Source organism: Octopus sinensis, linkage group LG7 (assembly GCF_006345805.1).
Source record: "Octopus sinensis linkage group LG7, ASM634580v1, whole genome shotgun sequence".
NCBI classification, from domain to species: Eukaryota; Metazoa; Mollusca; class Cephalopoda; order Octopoda; family Octopodidae; genus Octopus; species Octopus sinensis.
The window spans coordinates 113,560,293-113,578,194 of NC_043003.1; the positions used below are offsets into that span (position 1 = coordinate 113,560,293).

A 17,902-nucleotide genomic window follows, 5' to 3' on the forward strand; every position below is an offset into this window, starting at 1 on the left:
ATCAGTCTTCTAAAAAGTCAATAATTTGTCTCCAAGCGCCTTTAAAGGCACACAAAATACAGTTTTGCATTACTTTGTGTTTAGGTCACTAATTTAATGAAAGATAAATCTTTGGTTTTTATCTCACTAGATACACTGAATTGTTATTTCTTATACAAGCACAAATAAAAGTTCAATATCTGACAACCAACTGGGCATAATGACCTGCCCAAAATACAAAAAAATATCTATTTGATCTCAGAATTTTACATTATGAATCTTGCAAACCAAATACAAAAACGGAAAATTGACAACCTGTTCCAAAATGATGAGGTACCTGTACATCTAAAAATCAAGATCTATATACACTGCCAACTAGATTTCCTACAAATTTTGACTTTGGTGGATTAAACAGTTTGGCAATTTACAAGTGTTTATTTAGGTACTGCTCAGGCAGAGTGCTTGGTTCAGATGTGTTTCTATGTTACTCTCTTTACTCTTTTACTTGTTTCAGTCATTTGACTGCGGCCATGCTGGAGCACCACCTTTAATCGAGCAACTCGACCCTGGGACTTATTCTTTGTAAGCCAGTACTTATTCTATCGGTCTCTTTTGCCGAACCGCTAAGTGACGGGGTCGTAAACACACCAGCATCGGTTGTCAAGCAATGCTAGGGGGACAAACACAGACACACAAACACACACACACATATACCAAATCCACTCACAAGGCTTTGGTCGGCCCGAGGCTATAGTAGAAGACACTTGCCCAAGGTGCCATGCAGTGGGACTGAACCTGGAACCACGTGGCTGGTAAGCAAGCTACTTACCACACAGCCACTCCTGCGCCTATACATGACAGTTTTAGAATTGATTGACAGCATCCTAACATATCTTGAGAAGCAACTAAAAGGGATAGTATCCGGAATGGTAACCAGCTGTAAAACATTACTTCAAAAATAAACCATGATGTGGTATGATTAAGAAAACTGCTATGGAGCACAAAAGATAACCACTGTTTAGAACAGGAAATTGTCTTAAATTGCTTGCTGTTGTTGTTTTTTTTGAGAGAGAGATATGTTTTAGTTGCTTTGTTAAATTACTTTGTGTATTTATGATTTAAAAAAATTTTTAAATGTTTTTTTTTATATATAGTCTCAAGAGGAAGAAGAGGGATAACATACTTGGTCTTTTAAGTTCTCCTCCCCCTCCCTTCTGACACATGTGAAACTGATATTTATACATATATATATATATATATATTATATATATATATATGTATGTATATATACTAAACATTAATTTTCTTTTATATCAGTCTTGAAAATTTGGCAAGTTTAACCCTTTCATTACCAACCCAGCTGAAACCAGCTCTTGCTCAGTAGTACAAATGTCTTGTTTTCATAAGTTTTGAATTAAAATCTTCCACCATATCTTAGTTACAATTTATGTTCCTAACACTAGCTGAATGATAAATAAGCTATTTTACTAAATTCTTTGTTATATTTAAATTAACTGAAAGAAACACCTGAGCATCTGAACAGAAACATAGTAATGAAAGGGTTATGTGAGACTTTTGAGGTCAGTTGATGACATTTTAGTCTCTTCAGTTAACTAAAACCCCTGTTCAGACTTCTGAGCTTGAGATGTAGCAATATTGATACGGTCCATTAAAAACTGATATTTAAGTGTTCCATTCATTGGAACAGACATGTTCTTATGACTATGAGAGAAATAGTCTGCTAAACATTTTTATAAGTTCTGAAAAAAAGTTTGCAAGCTCCTCATAAACCATATCCCTAAAGGCTGAGCCATTTCATTTCCCTTGCCCTTCAAACTTGCAGTTTATGACCATAATTAATGGGTGAGACTTGGATTAATTCTGCTGACCAACTAGAGCAAAAATGAAATGTATAATTAGCATCATTAGTGGTTCTTCACAGTTTCCATTTTAAGAACGAGGATGGTTCGACTGATACAGTATCTAAAAATAATTTAAAATTTCTTAAAAGCGATCAAAAGTTCAGACCCAGCCCCTGCACTAATTTAAATGTACAGCATTATTATCATCAACCACAGAAGCCGTGTAAGATCTGTGTTTTGTTAGCTTGCAGTTTTGAGTTTTATCTCTTCATACGAGTAAGAGTGAGACAGGGATAAAATTATTGTCATCCATAAACAAACTGAGGTTAATTGATTTCTTTTAGAAAGGCTCTAAGATGAAGTTTCTAGTAGAACTTTCAGGGTAAAAGGAGTGACTGGATTTAACATCATTAAATTTTAAATACAAATTGGGTAAAACCTAGCCTCTTGTTTAATTATAGAGTTTATGAGCCTGAGACTACCTTGGCTGGGAAGCACGTTTCTGTGGGGTTCAGACTGAGAAACCATTATAATGAACCATATTTTGTATTGTCTGAAATCTAACAAATCTATTTATTAATCTATTTTTTATCAATCAAAATGACATTGCTAATTTCATCAGACATAGCACCACTACAGTCTTTGCAGATAACTCTAAGCTTCAGAGAGTCATTAAGGAAGTATGTGATTGAAAGAAACTTCAATCAGATCTATACGCACTGACCCAGTGGGCACAAGTAAACAATATGCAGCTGAATGAGGAAAGCGTTGAGTTCATCCACTTTGGAAAAGAGGGCATACACAAACAACCCTATTCATACCATTGGGAGACCTACTTGTACCATCAAATGATATCAGAAACACAGATGGAGTGCACACATCAACACAAAGCTGATATGGCCCACAGAATGTGTGCATGGATTCTCAGAACGATTCTCAGTCTAGACATTATAAAATCATTATGCTTCTCCTTTGCATATCTGTGAGGACCTACCTCGATTACTGCAGCACATTGTGGTTCCCCTACACAAAACAAAATATGATGAGGATTGAAGTATCACAGAGATCAATCACACAGAAAGAAATAAATGGCATGACAGGCCTTCATTATTGGGATCACCTCAAAAAGCTGAAAGCCTATTCTATGCAATGCCATCTTGAGCACTATATTATCTGAACAACATGGAAAATATTCCACCAGTATTATCCAAACAAAGTCATTATTAAGTTTATGAGTCACCTAAGGCTAGACCCCTGTGCCATGCACTCCCTACAAAAGTCAAGTTTACATCACATAAGAACATAGCAGCACAACTTTCTTTTACCTTGAATGGTCCAGCCCTATTCAATGTTTTCCTGAAGGAAATTAATGAAAGAAAAAAAAGACCCCACAACCTTCAAATGGTATTTGCACAAAGTCCTCCAAGAAGTACCACACAAACCACCAACTTGTGGGTACATCTCAGCCAAAAGCAACCCTTTGTTCAAATGGTTGATGATGTTCCAAAACATTACTTAAATGGTGTCCCTAGATGGTGTTATTAAGTTAGTCATGGCCTGGGCCAATAATGTCTGAAACCGTTCTAACTTATATTTATATTTCTATCAATCAATCTGTTAAGCTTTCCAAATTTTAACTATCAGCCTATTTGTCTGTCTTTCTGCTTGACTTTACAGAGAGCAACAGAGTGGGAGAGCAACAAAAAACTGACCTTCCTCCAGCTCGAGTAAATGTATATCCATAAAGCGGTTGAGTGACTACTCCTACTCTCACACCAATAAGGGAACTTCCATCTCTGGTCAGCACACTTCCACTAATCACGGATACTTGGCTGCAAGAATAATAAGAAACGGTCAAAAGATTGTAACAAAATAAACAAGAAACATCTTTATATGTATGTGTATATATATATATATATATATATATATATATATATATATATACCGGAGTAAACACATAAATGTGAAACAAGGTGGAAAAAAGAGTACTCAAATACCAGTGGTAGAGTAATATGCTTTATTTAAAGCAGCAGAAAATTCAACAAAACGGGAAACTCAGAGTAACAGGTTTTGTTGAATTTTCTGCTGCTTTAAATAAAGTATATATATATATATATATATATATATATATGAGAACTAAGATATAAACACCAAATTAGGCAATCATACTCATACATTTATAAATTCGACTTAAAATGCATATAGTAACATTAATACATATCAATACATATATTTTTTTAAAATATCTATAAAATATAAATAATTTCAAAAAGAACAATTCAAACTTTTTGAAGGATCCAAAAAGAGAGAAAAAATAATTTCCAATAAAAAAATTCATCATATTCATGAAAGTCAGTCAGAGTAAGTATTAAGAATATGAAAATAACAGTTGAAAACATTCTTTATAGGTATAAAAATACCATAAACAAGTACAAGAATGGAGAAGATATTTCTTCCCTGTTTGTCTCTCATGGTGGAATATCCAACTTGGGGATATCCCAGTAACAGCTGTAAGATTTTGAATTTCTTCCTATGAATAATATTGTATATGACTTGAGTTGTTTGCTTTGCCTTAATGTTTGCTGTCCTGTTTAACAATTATTTATATATGCCCATTCAAAGTACCTTGGATCGCAGGATGGCCTGCAGTGCGTGAGGAGACCTATTGAGTCAAGTACATCAACATCAAAATAAAAATCAAATGGAATTGTAGTTGTGATACCCGTGCCGGTGGCACATAAAAAGCACCATCTGAATGTGGCCGATGCCAGAGCTGCCCTGGCTGGCTTCCGTGCCAGTGGCACATAAAAAGCACCAACTGACCGTGGTCATTGCCAGCCTCCTATGGTCCCTGTGCCGGTGGCACATACAAAGCACCCAATACATTCACGGAGTGGTTGAAGTTAGGAAGGGCATCCAGCTGTAGAAACACTGCCAGATCTGACTGGAGCCTGGTGCAGCTTCCTGGCTTCCCAGACCACAGTCGAATCATCCAACCCATGGTAGCATTGAAAATGGACGTTAAACGATGATGATGATGATAATGATGATACACACACGCACACACACACAAGCTGGGCAAAATGCTTGGTGGTATTTCACCTGCAGTAATCTTCTGAGTTCAAATTCCACTGAGGTCGATCGAATTGGCTTAATCCCTTTGTCTACCCTTTTTTGTCCCCTCAATAGCTGCTGTGCATGAGCATGGTTTTCAGCTGGTTGATCATTATCCCTATTCTCTTGATTTGGCTCCATCTGACTCCTCAACATGAAAAACCACTTAGATGGGAACCAGTATCGCAGTGATGATGACATCATATCTACTGTTGAGGATTTTTTTTTACAAACTGGATGAAATCTTCCATGCAATCCAAGCACTGCAACACTGATGGAAGAAATGTGTGGGCCACAAGGGGTCTTTGTTAAAAAAAATAAATGTCATTTGGTCACATTCCACGTGTATAGCTTGGTCAGCCTATGCACTTTTCAGCTGACCCTAATATATAGCTATATTTTTTGCTACAGTGAAGGACAGAAGCAATTAAGAGAAAATAGCACTAAATCCTTTGTTTTCAATTGGCAATTTTGAAATGAAAGAATTTTGGAAACACTATTTTAGAGAATTGCTAAGTGGTAAGCAATAGAGCAACCAAGTAAATCCATTCTGTTAAATGTAGCAATATTCATAGTTGCTCCAGCTGTTAGAAGTTATAGCCAAAGCATTTGAGTGAACGTTACTTGGAATAAACTGGTATCCTACGAAGGAGGAATTATTTTCATATCTTTTCAACCATGAAATCACAGCTTCAAAATGATCCTCATTGTCACACTTATCTGTTAAGAAATATTTTATGTAAAGAGGTGAAGGCAGGTAGCTCAATGGTTAGGGGATTTGGCACTCAATAGCAAGGTCATGAGTTCAGTTCTTGGAGGCACAGTGTGTCCCTGAGCAAGACACTTTATTTCACAATGTTCAAGTGCACTCAGCTTTCAAAAATGTATTTGTGCTTTAAATTCAAAAGGCCAGATTCATTGCTTTCTCTCAAGTTAAGTCTCTCTGAGAACTACAGTAAGGTATACGTGTCTGTGGAGTACTCAGCCACTTGTTAATTTCATGTGCAGGCTATTCTGCTGGTCAGATCAAATAGAACACTTTGTTATTGTAGCCAGTGGAGAGATAGGCCAGGCCATCTTAAAGGGGCCAAAGAAGTTGCAAGCAAAAATAATCTTTGACTGGATTTGAACGACAGACCTCAAATCTTTGAGCTACGTACTCTTAGGAATCAAGATGGGTGATTTTCCATGCAATAATCTCTGTCTTTCTTTCGACTCAATACAATGATAGCATTGGAAGGTAGTCAGGATAAATTCTTAAACTGATACCAATGCATTAATGATGTTTGTTTATCAATCTCCTCGGGAAGATATGCTAACAATCATTCGGCTTTTAAGCTGAGACAGCAGAGAAGAAATATGTGCAAGAGAAAGGGGTGAGTGCCATAAACAGATTGCTGATGGGAATAATTTTCAGCTCTTTCATAAATTAATTATCATCAAGTATTCATTGCAAGCCATTTTATGTAACACCAAATTCATTGTCATATTGACAGACAACTTATTCCAACTATGACAATATAACATTTGTCATTTTATAGTGTTTGTTCTAAAAAGGAACTTTGTAGCAAAAAACCAAAAACAAAACATGATTTGTATAGAAGATAGTCTCAAATAAAAGAAATCCTGTTTACTAAGACTGTATGGGTTTCAGTGGGCAGAGAAGATGGTGAGCTAGATGTTTAATAAAAGATGACGACAAACAAAGCCAGTTCACCTGGCCTCCGTCAAATGCTATCTTTCTAATTTCAGTTATTCATGATGGAAAATAATCCAAAAGATGCAGTGTTGGGTCAAAATTATATAAATTTGAGAAAGATATTTTGTCAATGTCACCTTGGCCCTAATACGTATAATTCAGGTTTGTTACCCAACTCGAATTTCTCAAAGTAAAGAGATGCCTATTTACAAGTTATATCAGTTTAATATAATTAACACTGCTCTATGATACCTACTCATCACTGCGAGGGACACTGAGTGAAAGCAGGCAAAGTAAAAAGCTACAAAATACAATCAATTAAAAACTGGAATATCACTTCAAGCCCCACGAGCCAAGAGTTTAACAACTTATGCACTAGACTACCACACCTGATTCTCTATTGTAAGCACATAAGAAATGGGGTTCGCCAATCGTTTATCACCAATGCTAACCTCTTCTCAATGACACCAACACTATTTCTCATTAGATATAAAGAATGTTTGCTGTGTTCCTCTTGGGATAGACAGCTGATAAGATGACTCTTTAGTTTTGTGACTCATCTCCAAATATCCAAACAATGATCAGTGGTGTGGAAGGTGAATAGCCACGGTATGATGTGCGGCACCAGAACTGATTAACTGTTAACTCTGTTAAATAAATACTCCTTATGTAAACAAGTGAATTTATGACGAATATAAGCCTGATGATCATCTCACTGAAGACCACAACGATGGTGATGATGATGGTGTCGTTGTTGGAGGTGGTGGTGGTGGTGGTGAGCATGACAATGATAGATTTGACACTTTGGTGGTAAGAAATGTGATGAAGCTGGTAATGATAATGATGCTGAGGAGGAGGAGGGGTATAATGATTATGACGAAGGTGACAGTAATGAGGAGAATGGCTACAGGAAAATAATTGAAAATGACAAGAGCCAAATGAGAACAGAAGAGAAAGAGAGATGGTGGGAGGAGTTGAGAGGGAGGGAGAGAGGGGGGTAAAGAGATGACAAAAGTTCAATGGGGAGATAATCAGACAACGAGAAAAGGAAATGATGTGAAATTAATAAAAGAGAAAATGAAGAAAAAAAAAAAAATGGGGAAGAACAGAAATAAAAATAAGATAATTAGAAAAAATAACAAATGTATAACCAGCATGCATAAAACAGAGGTGTGTGTGTGTGTGTACATATATAAGTGCATGCACACACACACATACACACACATATATATATAGAGAGAGAGACACACACATAGACATGTTAGTAGTCATATATATCTAGGAAAAGGAAAAGATACAATTCATAAGACAACAGTTAAGTAGTTTATATTCAAAATACTGACAGATTATACATACATATATGTACACACAGATAGACATGTATACATTTATATATATATATATATATATATATATATATGGGTATGTATATATATATAAATATATATGTGTGTGTGTGTGTACATATATGTATGTGCATATTACATACATCTATATACATATATGCATGTGTGTGTGTGTGTGTGGGTATATATATACACACACACACATATATACACACGCATGTTTATATATGTACACACAGCCACATGTAAACAGACATGTGTACACACACATATAGAGGAGAGGTTTCAGGTGTGGAAGCAAGATCTAGAACCAAAAGGCCTTTGAGTCAATCTGGCAAAACCCAAAGGCAGACAAATCACAAACCCCTTCAGGTAGGTGGCTCTACTTGATCTGTAGAAACAGCACAGGTAGAAACTCCATAAGATGAACCCAGTATAGCTATGGACACATAAGAGGTGCAGCAATATCAAAGGAAGGCTAACTGGGAAGATAGGTTTTGCATGTGGCAGATGCACAGGGGCAATGAACAATGAAAATATGCAGAAAACAGCTTCCATCACGTGCTAAGGGAAAAACTAGAAGCAGTTAATAGCCTCCGTTACCTAGGTGACCAAATCAGTAGTGAGGTGTGGATGCTCCTAGATTATAGCTGCTAGTATAGGAATAGCCTTGGAAAGGTGCAGAGAGTTCCTACCTCTGCTAGTAACAAAGGGCCTCTTGCTCAGAGTAAAAGGTAGAATGTATAATGCATGTGTACAAACAGCCATGCTACATGGCAGTGAAACATGTGGTGTGCAAGAGAGATGTCTGCATCGGTATAGTCATGTGATGTATATGGAGGAGGACAACTATGTAAAGAAATGTCACCCTAACAGTGGAGGGAACTTGTGGAAGAGGCAGACCCAGGAAGCCCTGGGATGAGGTGGTGAAGCATGACTTTCAAATGTTGGGCCTCACAGAGGCCAATGACAAGCGACCGAGACCGTTAGAGTTATGCTGCACTTGAGAAGACCCAGCAAGCCAAGTGTGGTCTTAGCCATGGCCTATGCTATTGTCACATAACCGGCCCATTTAAGCGTACCATTCAATCATTGGGCAATATGATGTGCTTGAGAAGACCTGTTGAGTCAAGTGAGATCATCGTCATTGCTGATGCCAGTACCACCTGATCGGCATCCATGTTGGTGGCACATAAAAAGCACCATTTGAGCATGATCGATGCCAGCGCTGTCAGACTGGCTCCCTTGCTGGTGGCACGTAAAGAGCACTATTCGAGCATAGTCGAGGCCAGTGCCACTTGACTGGCCCCTGTGCCAGTGGCACATAAAAAGCATCCACTACACTCTCGGAGTGTTTGGTATTAGGAAGGGCATCCAGCTGTAGAAACATTATGAGATTGGAGCCTGGCTTGCAAGTCCTTGGTCAAACTGTCCAAGCCATGGCAGCATGGAAGGTGGACATAAATGAGGATGATTATATATATATATATATATATTCTTTTATATGATTCTGCACATACACACTATACATATATATATATATATATATATATATATATATATATATATACACACACATGTACATATATATAGATATGTGTTTATGTATATATACACACATATATAAATGTGTGTTTTTTTCAGTGTTTACAAATAACACAGAAAAAATAAATAAACAGTTACCAGGGTAGCAAAAATTCACTCAAGTAGCAAAGACGTAACAGCCTATTTATAAAGGTAGAAACTCCAGTATCAGGTGAAATCATTTGTATAATATAGATAAATAAATAAATAGAGTTAAACACAGGTGTTATTCAAATTTTTTTCCTTCCGACATATGTTTCGAAGACAACATTGGTATTATTCCAGAAGGAATGAAATAGTGTAAAATAATGCATTCTTCCCATCAGGGGGAAAAAAAACCAAACACATCAGTAAGGCATTTTAACAGAATGTGATGACTGCGTATATGATGAAGGGAATGCCATCAAGTTTATTGAGAAAAAACTGTTAGTAGATATAACGTCAAAAGGTAGTTTATAGAAAGAGAAGGAGGAGAAAGAAAGAAATTAGCAGAAAACTAATAGTGGAGAGATATATAGAGCGATGGGTGAATTAGATTAAAGCTTAAAAGAATGGAAGTAGATATATTTAGTAGAAGTGCAATGTTTTTTTACATACAAAAACATGCACACATGCATTTAGATAAACACATGCATACATGCACACACACACACACACACACACACACAGAGAGAAAGGCACACACTAAGATTGTGGGTAAGGTGAGACAGTATGAGAGAGTCTGTATGCAAAACCATTGTATACATGGGAATATTTCCTGAAAGCATGAAGAGTGTTAAGAAATACATGCTTTTCTATTTCTCACAGTTGGAGCTTGCTTCTATCATTAAGACGTCCTGTGATGAAACATAATTCTTCTCTCATTTCTTTGTTTGAGACAAATATATTTTTAAACACTCCCTATGCCTTCTTTTGGAAGGACTACGTTACCCTAATGATGGAAACAGTTCAAAAGGGGAGGAAATAAATTTAAATAGTAAACCTATTTTGTCTGAAATTCAGTAGAACAATCTCTCACAACATCAGAATTATAATATTGATTTACACTACATGTATATATGTGTATTAGTAATAAGTGTGTGTGTGCACACACACACACACCCACCCCTATGTGCAATTATCGTAGTAGATGAAGCTATAGCTATGACCTCCAGCATGAAAGCCTGGTTAAGAAGGTTGCTTCCCAATAAAGGTGTTGATTCAGTTCCACAGTTCCTTTTCTCCTTCTTCTTACAGCATTCACCCGGGGTGGGTTGAGCTGGCTTCATTCATCCTCAACCAGGCCTGGTGATTTTAGGCTACCAATTGTGTGATCTCCAACCACTCCTTATTCCAGCGGCGAACGCCGTAGATATGGGGGCCTAGGTTGGGTTCCAGATCAGCCTTGACTGTCATCAGCCAGGTTTTTTGTTGACCACCACGACGCTTTCGCCAACCCTGAAGGGGAGCTGAGGCAATTGCTTTGTAGATGAATTCTCTTGGTTGACGACGGAGGGCATGACCCAGCCAACGCAGACGTCTCGTTAGGATGACTTGTCAGAGGGAGGTGATTCTACACTGGTGTCGCACCGAATTGTTGGAGACAAAGTGATACCATCGGACACGAAGGATGTGGCATAGACAGAGGTGAGGAGATAGATTGTGATAAAGCAAGATACATGTGATTTAGTCCATGATGCAGTAGACTAAATCATCTGTGTGGAACCCTCTCAACACCTTCATATATTATCATCATTATCATAATGATTTTGAACATAGGTACAGGGTCACTCACTTTGCAATCATCTGTTTCTCCAACAGTTCTTGAGTAGTGACGTGGGATGGATGAATGGTAGAGCTAATCTTGGCAGTTCTTTCTGATAACATAAACAGGATATACAAATTTACCATATATCAAGCATGCTGCTTTTCCTTTGGACCAGATATTACTTTACCATTTCAGTACAGAGAAAAACGATATGTAAGGATGCGAAGATCTTTCCAAGAAATGTTGCTGACAGATATGAGATGAAATGCAGTCTGAGTCAAAACTGAAAGTTATTGACTTACTCTATTTCTGTTGAGATGCTCTGCGTTTCTTTCAGTTACTTTAAATATAACAAAGAATTTAGTAAAATATCATTAAGCTAGTGTTAGGAACATAAATTGTGACTAAAGTTTGGTGGAAGATTTTAATTCAAAACTTATGAAAACAAGACATCTGTACTCAGAGCCAGAGATGGTTTTGTTTTTTTTTGTTTGTTCCTTCTCGAACCATGCCTGGCTCATAAGGGCCGGTTTCCCGGTTTCTTGGCATATAAGTTCCCCACCTGGACGGGACGCTGGTCCATCGCATGTGAGCTGCAAGATGCAGGAGGAAAGAGTGAGAGAAAGTTGTGGCAAAAGAGTCAGCAGAGGTTTGCCATTACCTTCTGCCGGAGCCACGTGGAGCTTAGGTGTTTTCGCTCATAAACACACACACCACCCGGTCTGAAATTCGAACCCGCGATCCCTCGACCGCTGCTCTAACCACTAGGCCATGTGCCTCCACTAGAGATGGTTTCAGCCGTATCTAAAGGGTTAATTCCCAAGACTTCTACATTCCGTGTCACAATATTTCTGTTCATCACAGAAAACACCAATAATTAAAATTATTTTAACTAAATTTTGCACGAAACGTCGAGATTCAATTTCTGAGTTAGAACACACTCATACATATCTCAAATTTCATAGCAGAAAAGGGACAAATATTTGGCTCTGTAAGTGATAGAAATGCTGAGGATGGTAGTAATGATGATGGTGATGATGTTGCTTATCATGAATAAGAGAAAAGAAAAAAAACACAGGTAAGGAAGAATTGCTTTGTGCTCACCTTTCATTGAAGGCATGTCTGGTAGCATAGGTCTGCACACTGTTATTCTCTATAAGGAACTTCATTTTCTCAAAAAATGATGCGGTTGTACTGGTCGACTGCTTTCTCAAAAGTATATCTAATGGGTCTGGTGAAGTTTTGCAGTTTGAGTCTCCTTTACAGACTCTACTATCACAGCAATCTGGATCCTGGCAGTCGCGTAAGCCATCTGCAAAATTATGACACAAAAAATTTATATATGTATATGCGAACACACACACACACACAAACACACAAAGCATGGAAAATAATGTTGATGATATCTATGTGTTTGTTCATACATAATATGTGTGTGTATATGTGTTTAAGTATGGATATGGAAGCGTATCTATGTACATAAACATATATTTTTATATATGTGTGAATACATAAGTGTGTGTGTGTCTGTATATATATATGCATATGTGTGTGCAAGTGAAAGTGGTAGGTTTATTTACTTTCCTATGTGTATGTATGTGGGTATGTACATACACCCACACATGCAAGAGGGTATATATATATATATATATATATATATATATATATATATATGTATATATATATATATATATATATGGAATTATATATATTTATACACTCTTATTCACATATTCTCATCTACCACACTTGCATATCCACATCTAAAGCGTAAATGTGAAATCCTTGCTCACCTTTATCGTTGTCCACACGATCCTCACAAGCACTTTCAATGGCAATGTCGCAAGCTTTTCCTTTCCATCCTTTGTTACAGCTGCACTTCCAGCCTTCCAGGTATTTTTGGCAGTCCCCATTTCCATTACATTCACCAGGGCATCCATCTAGAAAATAGAATGAAGACAATATACATATATTCTGATATTTATATTTTATGGGTGTTCAATACAGCCTGAAACTATACGAGTAGACATTTGGTAGATTTTTCAGTATGCTGTTGAAAACATATGTTCAGTATAAGTAAAAGACATATATGAGTAAGTTGTGCGTTACTTCACAGATAAGATATCTTTATAAATCAAAGGTAAAAAACACAACATCATTGATCAATGAGCGTGTATGTAGTAAAAAAATGAGAGAACCAGCAACTCCAGCATACAGCACTGTCAATGTATCCAAGGTTCTAGATTTACGAGTGGAAATAGCCACGTTTGAGATATTTGATTAAAAGAGGCTTATGCATTCAAATTCAAGATATTTGGTAAAAGTATAAAAGAGATTTATGTTCATCTCTTGTGATAAGTCTAAATTGCATTTTTAAATGTAAACAAACCTTGTTTCTTATTTCTAAAAGTAGAACAACTAATTTAGAAGCTTTAGAATTTAGACCCATGATCATAGAATGGCATCATGACATTGACGATATAGTAGATGTTGAATATATCTACTATGTGGGTGTGTACACAATCATGCATATATAGATATAAATATATCCATACAAGAGACGCAATGGCCCAGTGGTTAGGGCAGCGGACTCGCAGTCGTAGGATCGCGGTTTCGATTCCCAGACCGGGCGTTGTGAGTGTTTAATTGAGCGAAAACACCTAAAGCTCCACGAGGCTCCGGCAGGGGATTGTGGTGATCCCTGCTGTACTCTTTTACCACAACTTTCTCTCACTTTTACTTCCTGTTTCTGTTGTACCTGTATTTCAAAGGGCCGGCCTTGTCACTCTCTGTGTCACGCTGAATCTCCCTGAGAACTACATAAAGGGTACACGTGTCTGTGGAGTGTTCAGCCACTTACACGTTAATTTCACGAGCAGGCTGTTCCGTTGATTGTATCAACCGGAACCCTCGTCGTCGTAACCGACGGAGTGCTTCCACCATATCCATACACACACACACACAGAATGTGTATATATATATATATATATATATATATCTGGGCGTTGAAAATATTGGGTTTTTTTTTTTGTTAAAACTGATGTGAGATGTATGTTCAAGAGGAATTTAAGCAGTTGAATGAGAACAAGATACTTGGATAGTCAGAATAATGGCTATGTATAAATAGTAGCAGAACGAAATGGTAACTGAAGGGTTGTGAGTTACTGTTCCTCTTCTTTTAAAGCATTATAAAAAAATGTGAAGACATGCTATCAAATATCTAAACCTATCTATATTTATACATACATATTAAACTCGACTTTATTTTCTCTTTACATGAGATATAGAAAGCCATATGAAATAGGGGTTGGAGAGAGAGGAAAAAAAAGAGATGGTCCCATAAACCATTATGCAACCTCCTGTTTTCTGTGCTGTCATAGGTTGGACAGTTTAACAAGATTCTCTGAGCTGCAGTAGTGCTGTATTGGGCTATAATGAGCTGCAATGCCAGTTTTGGCATCGTGCCATTCCTAATGCCAACCACTTTGCAGTGTGGACTGTGTGGTTTTTCATAGAACTAGCACTAGGGAGGTTTGCTGAGCAACTTGCATGACAGGAAAAGAACAAGTTGGAAAAGGCACGAATGAATATTTTAGAGAATGTTTAATGAAATACAACCAGTTCCAATGAATCCATCTTATCAAATATTAGAAACATTAGAAAGAATTTTGGGTGGAAATCAGAGAGAAAAAACAATTTTTGTGAAGTTTAACAGTTTGTACCCATATTTGAGTTCTTCTGAACTCAAATATTTATATATATATGTATGTATATAGATATATGCTTGTTTTTATTATGTTCAGTTATTATAAAAACAAATTTTACATCAATATTCTGGGTTACATTTTACTTTCGTAGAGTGCAAATTTATTATTCTTAAAGAAGAATTTTGTTGATAGTGACTTTGAAGTTTGGCCAGAAACATTCTTTTTGAAGAATAATCTATATGTCCTAGCATCCTGGATCAGATGAAACCACAAAGAGGGTACAGAATGGATTCTGATTGTAGTTGGTTTACTGATTCAATGGGTATATTTACAGAATGGCTGACCCCAAGAGATACATAAAGACAACAAATGAACAGCTTAATACAATCTAGAAACAGTAATTTGTTTTAAAAGAGGTAGGACACGGTTATATGACTCACCTAAGGTACAATGTTTCCCATTCCATCCAGTTTTGCAGATGCAAGTTCCATTGTTGCAGAAGCCATGACTATCACACCGAGGATCACAAGCCAACATGTCACAGAGGGGTCCAGTCCATCCATTGTGACAAACACACTCTTTATTCTCACAGTAACCATGGAAACAGTCCAAAAGACAGACTTCTGTTTTCGTAAGAAGGAATAGATAAATTCATGTAAAAATGGTAACAATAATTTTTATCAGTGATTAACACATTGGATGAACTTAATTAGAATGCAAAACTTAATTGGAAGTGGAATAAAATACAAACTGAATGGGCAACTGCAGATTAACTTCAAACAAATTTTTTCTGACTTTCGATAAAAACAACAACAACAACAATCCTTTCTACTCTAGGCACAAGGCTTGAAATTTTGGGGTAGGGGGATAGTCAAATACATTGACCACCCCCCAGTACATAGCTGGTACTTACTTTATTGACCCCCGAAAGGATGAAAGGCAAAGTCAAACTCAAGTGAATTTGAACTCTGAACATAAAGATGGATGCAATGCCAGTAAACCTTTTGTCAAGCATGCTAACGATTCTGCCAGCTCATTGCCTTAACAACAACAACAATAATAATAATAATATAGACTTTAAACTTATACTTTCAGCATGATATACAACAAACCAGTAGTGTTTGAATAATTGCCTTTATGATAATAGTAAATCGTTATGCTACCATGTAGGAAGTGAGGTAAAAGGTAAGGGACTACATTGGCCAATCTGTTAAATAAGGACTATAAGAAAGGAACTCGTCCTTCTATTGGTAACTGATAGAAATTAAATGATAAACAATTGCTTCTATGGAAATAGCAAGAGATTACTTTTAGGAGATAGATGCAGACTTGTGCCAGAAAACACTAGACTTGGACGTTTTCAAAAAGGACTCTTTATATAAATATTTTGAAAGTGGCACTTTATACTTTGAAGGCACTCCTGAAGTAACAGTAGTAATAATAATAATAATCTCGATTAAAATAATTATGTTTGGAGAAAACCAGTTTAATCAGTATTTCAGTGACATATCCCAGTGATAGCAAGGGAATAATTGGTAACCATAACCAGCCACTATCATTTCCAACTGGCTATTATAGGTTTCAGTGATAACTCCCTCTCTCTCTCTCTTTCTATGATTTTGTACAATTGGGTTGGGGCGTCATTCCAGGTTAGTGGTCCCAGATGTGTCACCATGCATAGTGCTCATCAGGTCCAACAGTGCCCACACCCCCACCATTGCTGGTGCTCCCATGTCAGCCCCTCTGCATCCTCCAAGGTGACATCAAGCCTCTAAACATATTTCTTAATCACGTCCAGCCATTTGGTGTAGGACCGGCCACTCAGCAACTTCCAACCCACAGCCGCTGCACTGAATGAAAATAAGGCCCTGGTAAGATGATCGGTGGGGTGGGGGTTCAGAGGACATAATTACATGTCAGCTGATAGGGTACCATCCTAGAGTACTGATTCAACCACATTATGTACTCTCACACTACAGCTACACTGCAGATCTAATCCGGAGTGGCTGTGTGGTAAGTAGCTTGCTAACCAACCACATGGTTCCGGGTTCAGTTCCACTGCATGGCATCTTGGGCAAGTGTCTTCTGCTATAGCCCCGGGCTGACCAAAGCCTTGTGAGTGGATTTGGTAGACGGAAACTGAAAGAAGCCTGTCGTATATATGTATATATATATATATATGTGTGTGTGTGTATGTGTGTATGTTTGTCCCCCTAGCATTGCTTGACAACCAATGCTGGTGTGTTTACGTCCCCGTCACTTAGCGGTTCGGCAAAAGAGACCGATAGAATAAGTACTGGGCTTACAAAGCATAAATCCCGGGGTCGATTTGATCGACTAAAGGCGGTGCTCCAGCGTGGCCACAGTCAAATAACTGAAACAAGTAAAAGAGTAAAGTGAGAGAGAGAATCAAGTATAGATCCTTCTGTCAAAATCCAGATCTAGAAACTACTGAATAACAAATTACCCCTTGAGACAAGCAGAGTTGTTGCTGCTGATGTTGAGAATTAGGAAAGAAAAAGTGTGAAGTTAAAACTGACAAGGTTGCATTTCATCTATTTCTCACTCTTCAAACAATTCATCTTCTTTGGGTGAAGTGAATTGTTCTTTACTAAAACAGAGCTTGTTACTTTGTGTCTCTGCTCTTTTTAGTCATCTTTTGTACATTTGTCATACAAAAAAAAAAAAAACCAACAACAATAATAATACATAAACAATTTCAAATTAAACCTTTTAAATCTTGAATTTAAAAAAATATCATAATTGCAATAGATTTACAAGGGTTGGAAGGCAAATATTCTCATACATTCATACACTCACACACGCACGCACAAAAGGGCAAGTTGTAGTGTTAGAGACAGACA

The 17,902-nt window shown here is 37.1% G+C and overlaps 1 protein-coding gene across 9 annotated transcripts in view; it reads right to left on the reverse strand.

Moving 5' to 3' along the window:
- LOC115214302 (teneurin-m) overlaps positions 1–17,902 on the reverse strand; it is a 517,371-nt gene that overhangs the window by 154,010 nt on the left and 345,459 nt on the right. For all 9 annotated transcript variants that reach the window (XM_029783463.2, XM_029783461.2, XM_029783465.2 and 6 more), the window contains 4 exons: positions 15,479–15,661; positions 13,125–13,271; positions 12,436–12,643; positions 3,554–3,673 (listed from right to left, as the gene is read on the reverse strand). In XM_029783463.2, the coding sequence (XP_029639323.1) occupies positions 3,554–3,673; positions 12,436–12,643; positions 13,125–13,271; positions 15,479–15,661 (658 nt within the window). The remainder of the gene's footprint in view (positions 1–3,553; positions 3,674–12,435; positions 12,644–13,124; positions 13,272–15,478; positions 15,662–17,902) is intronic.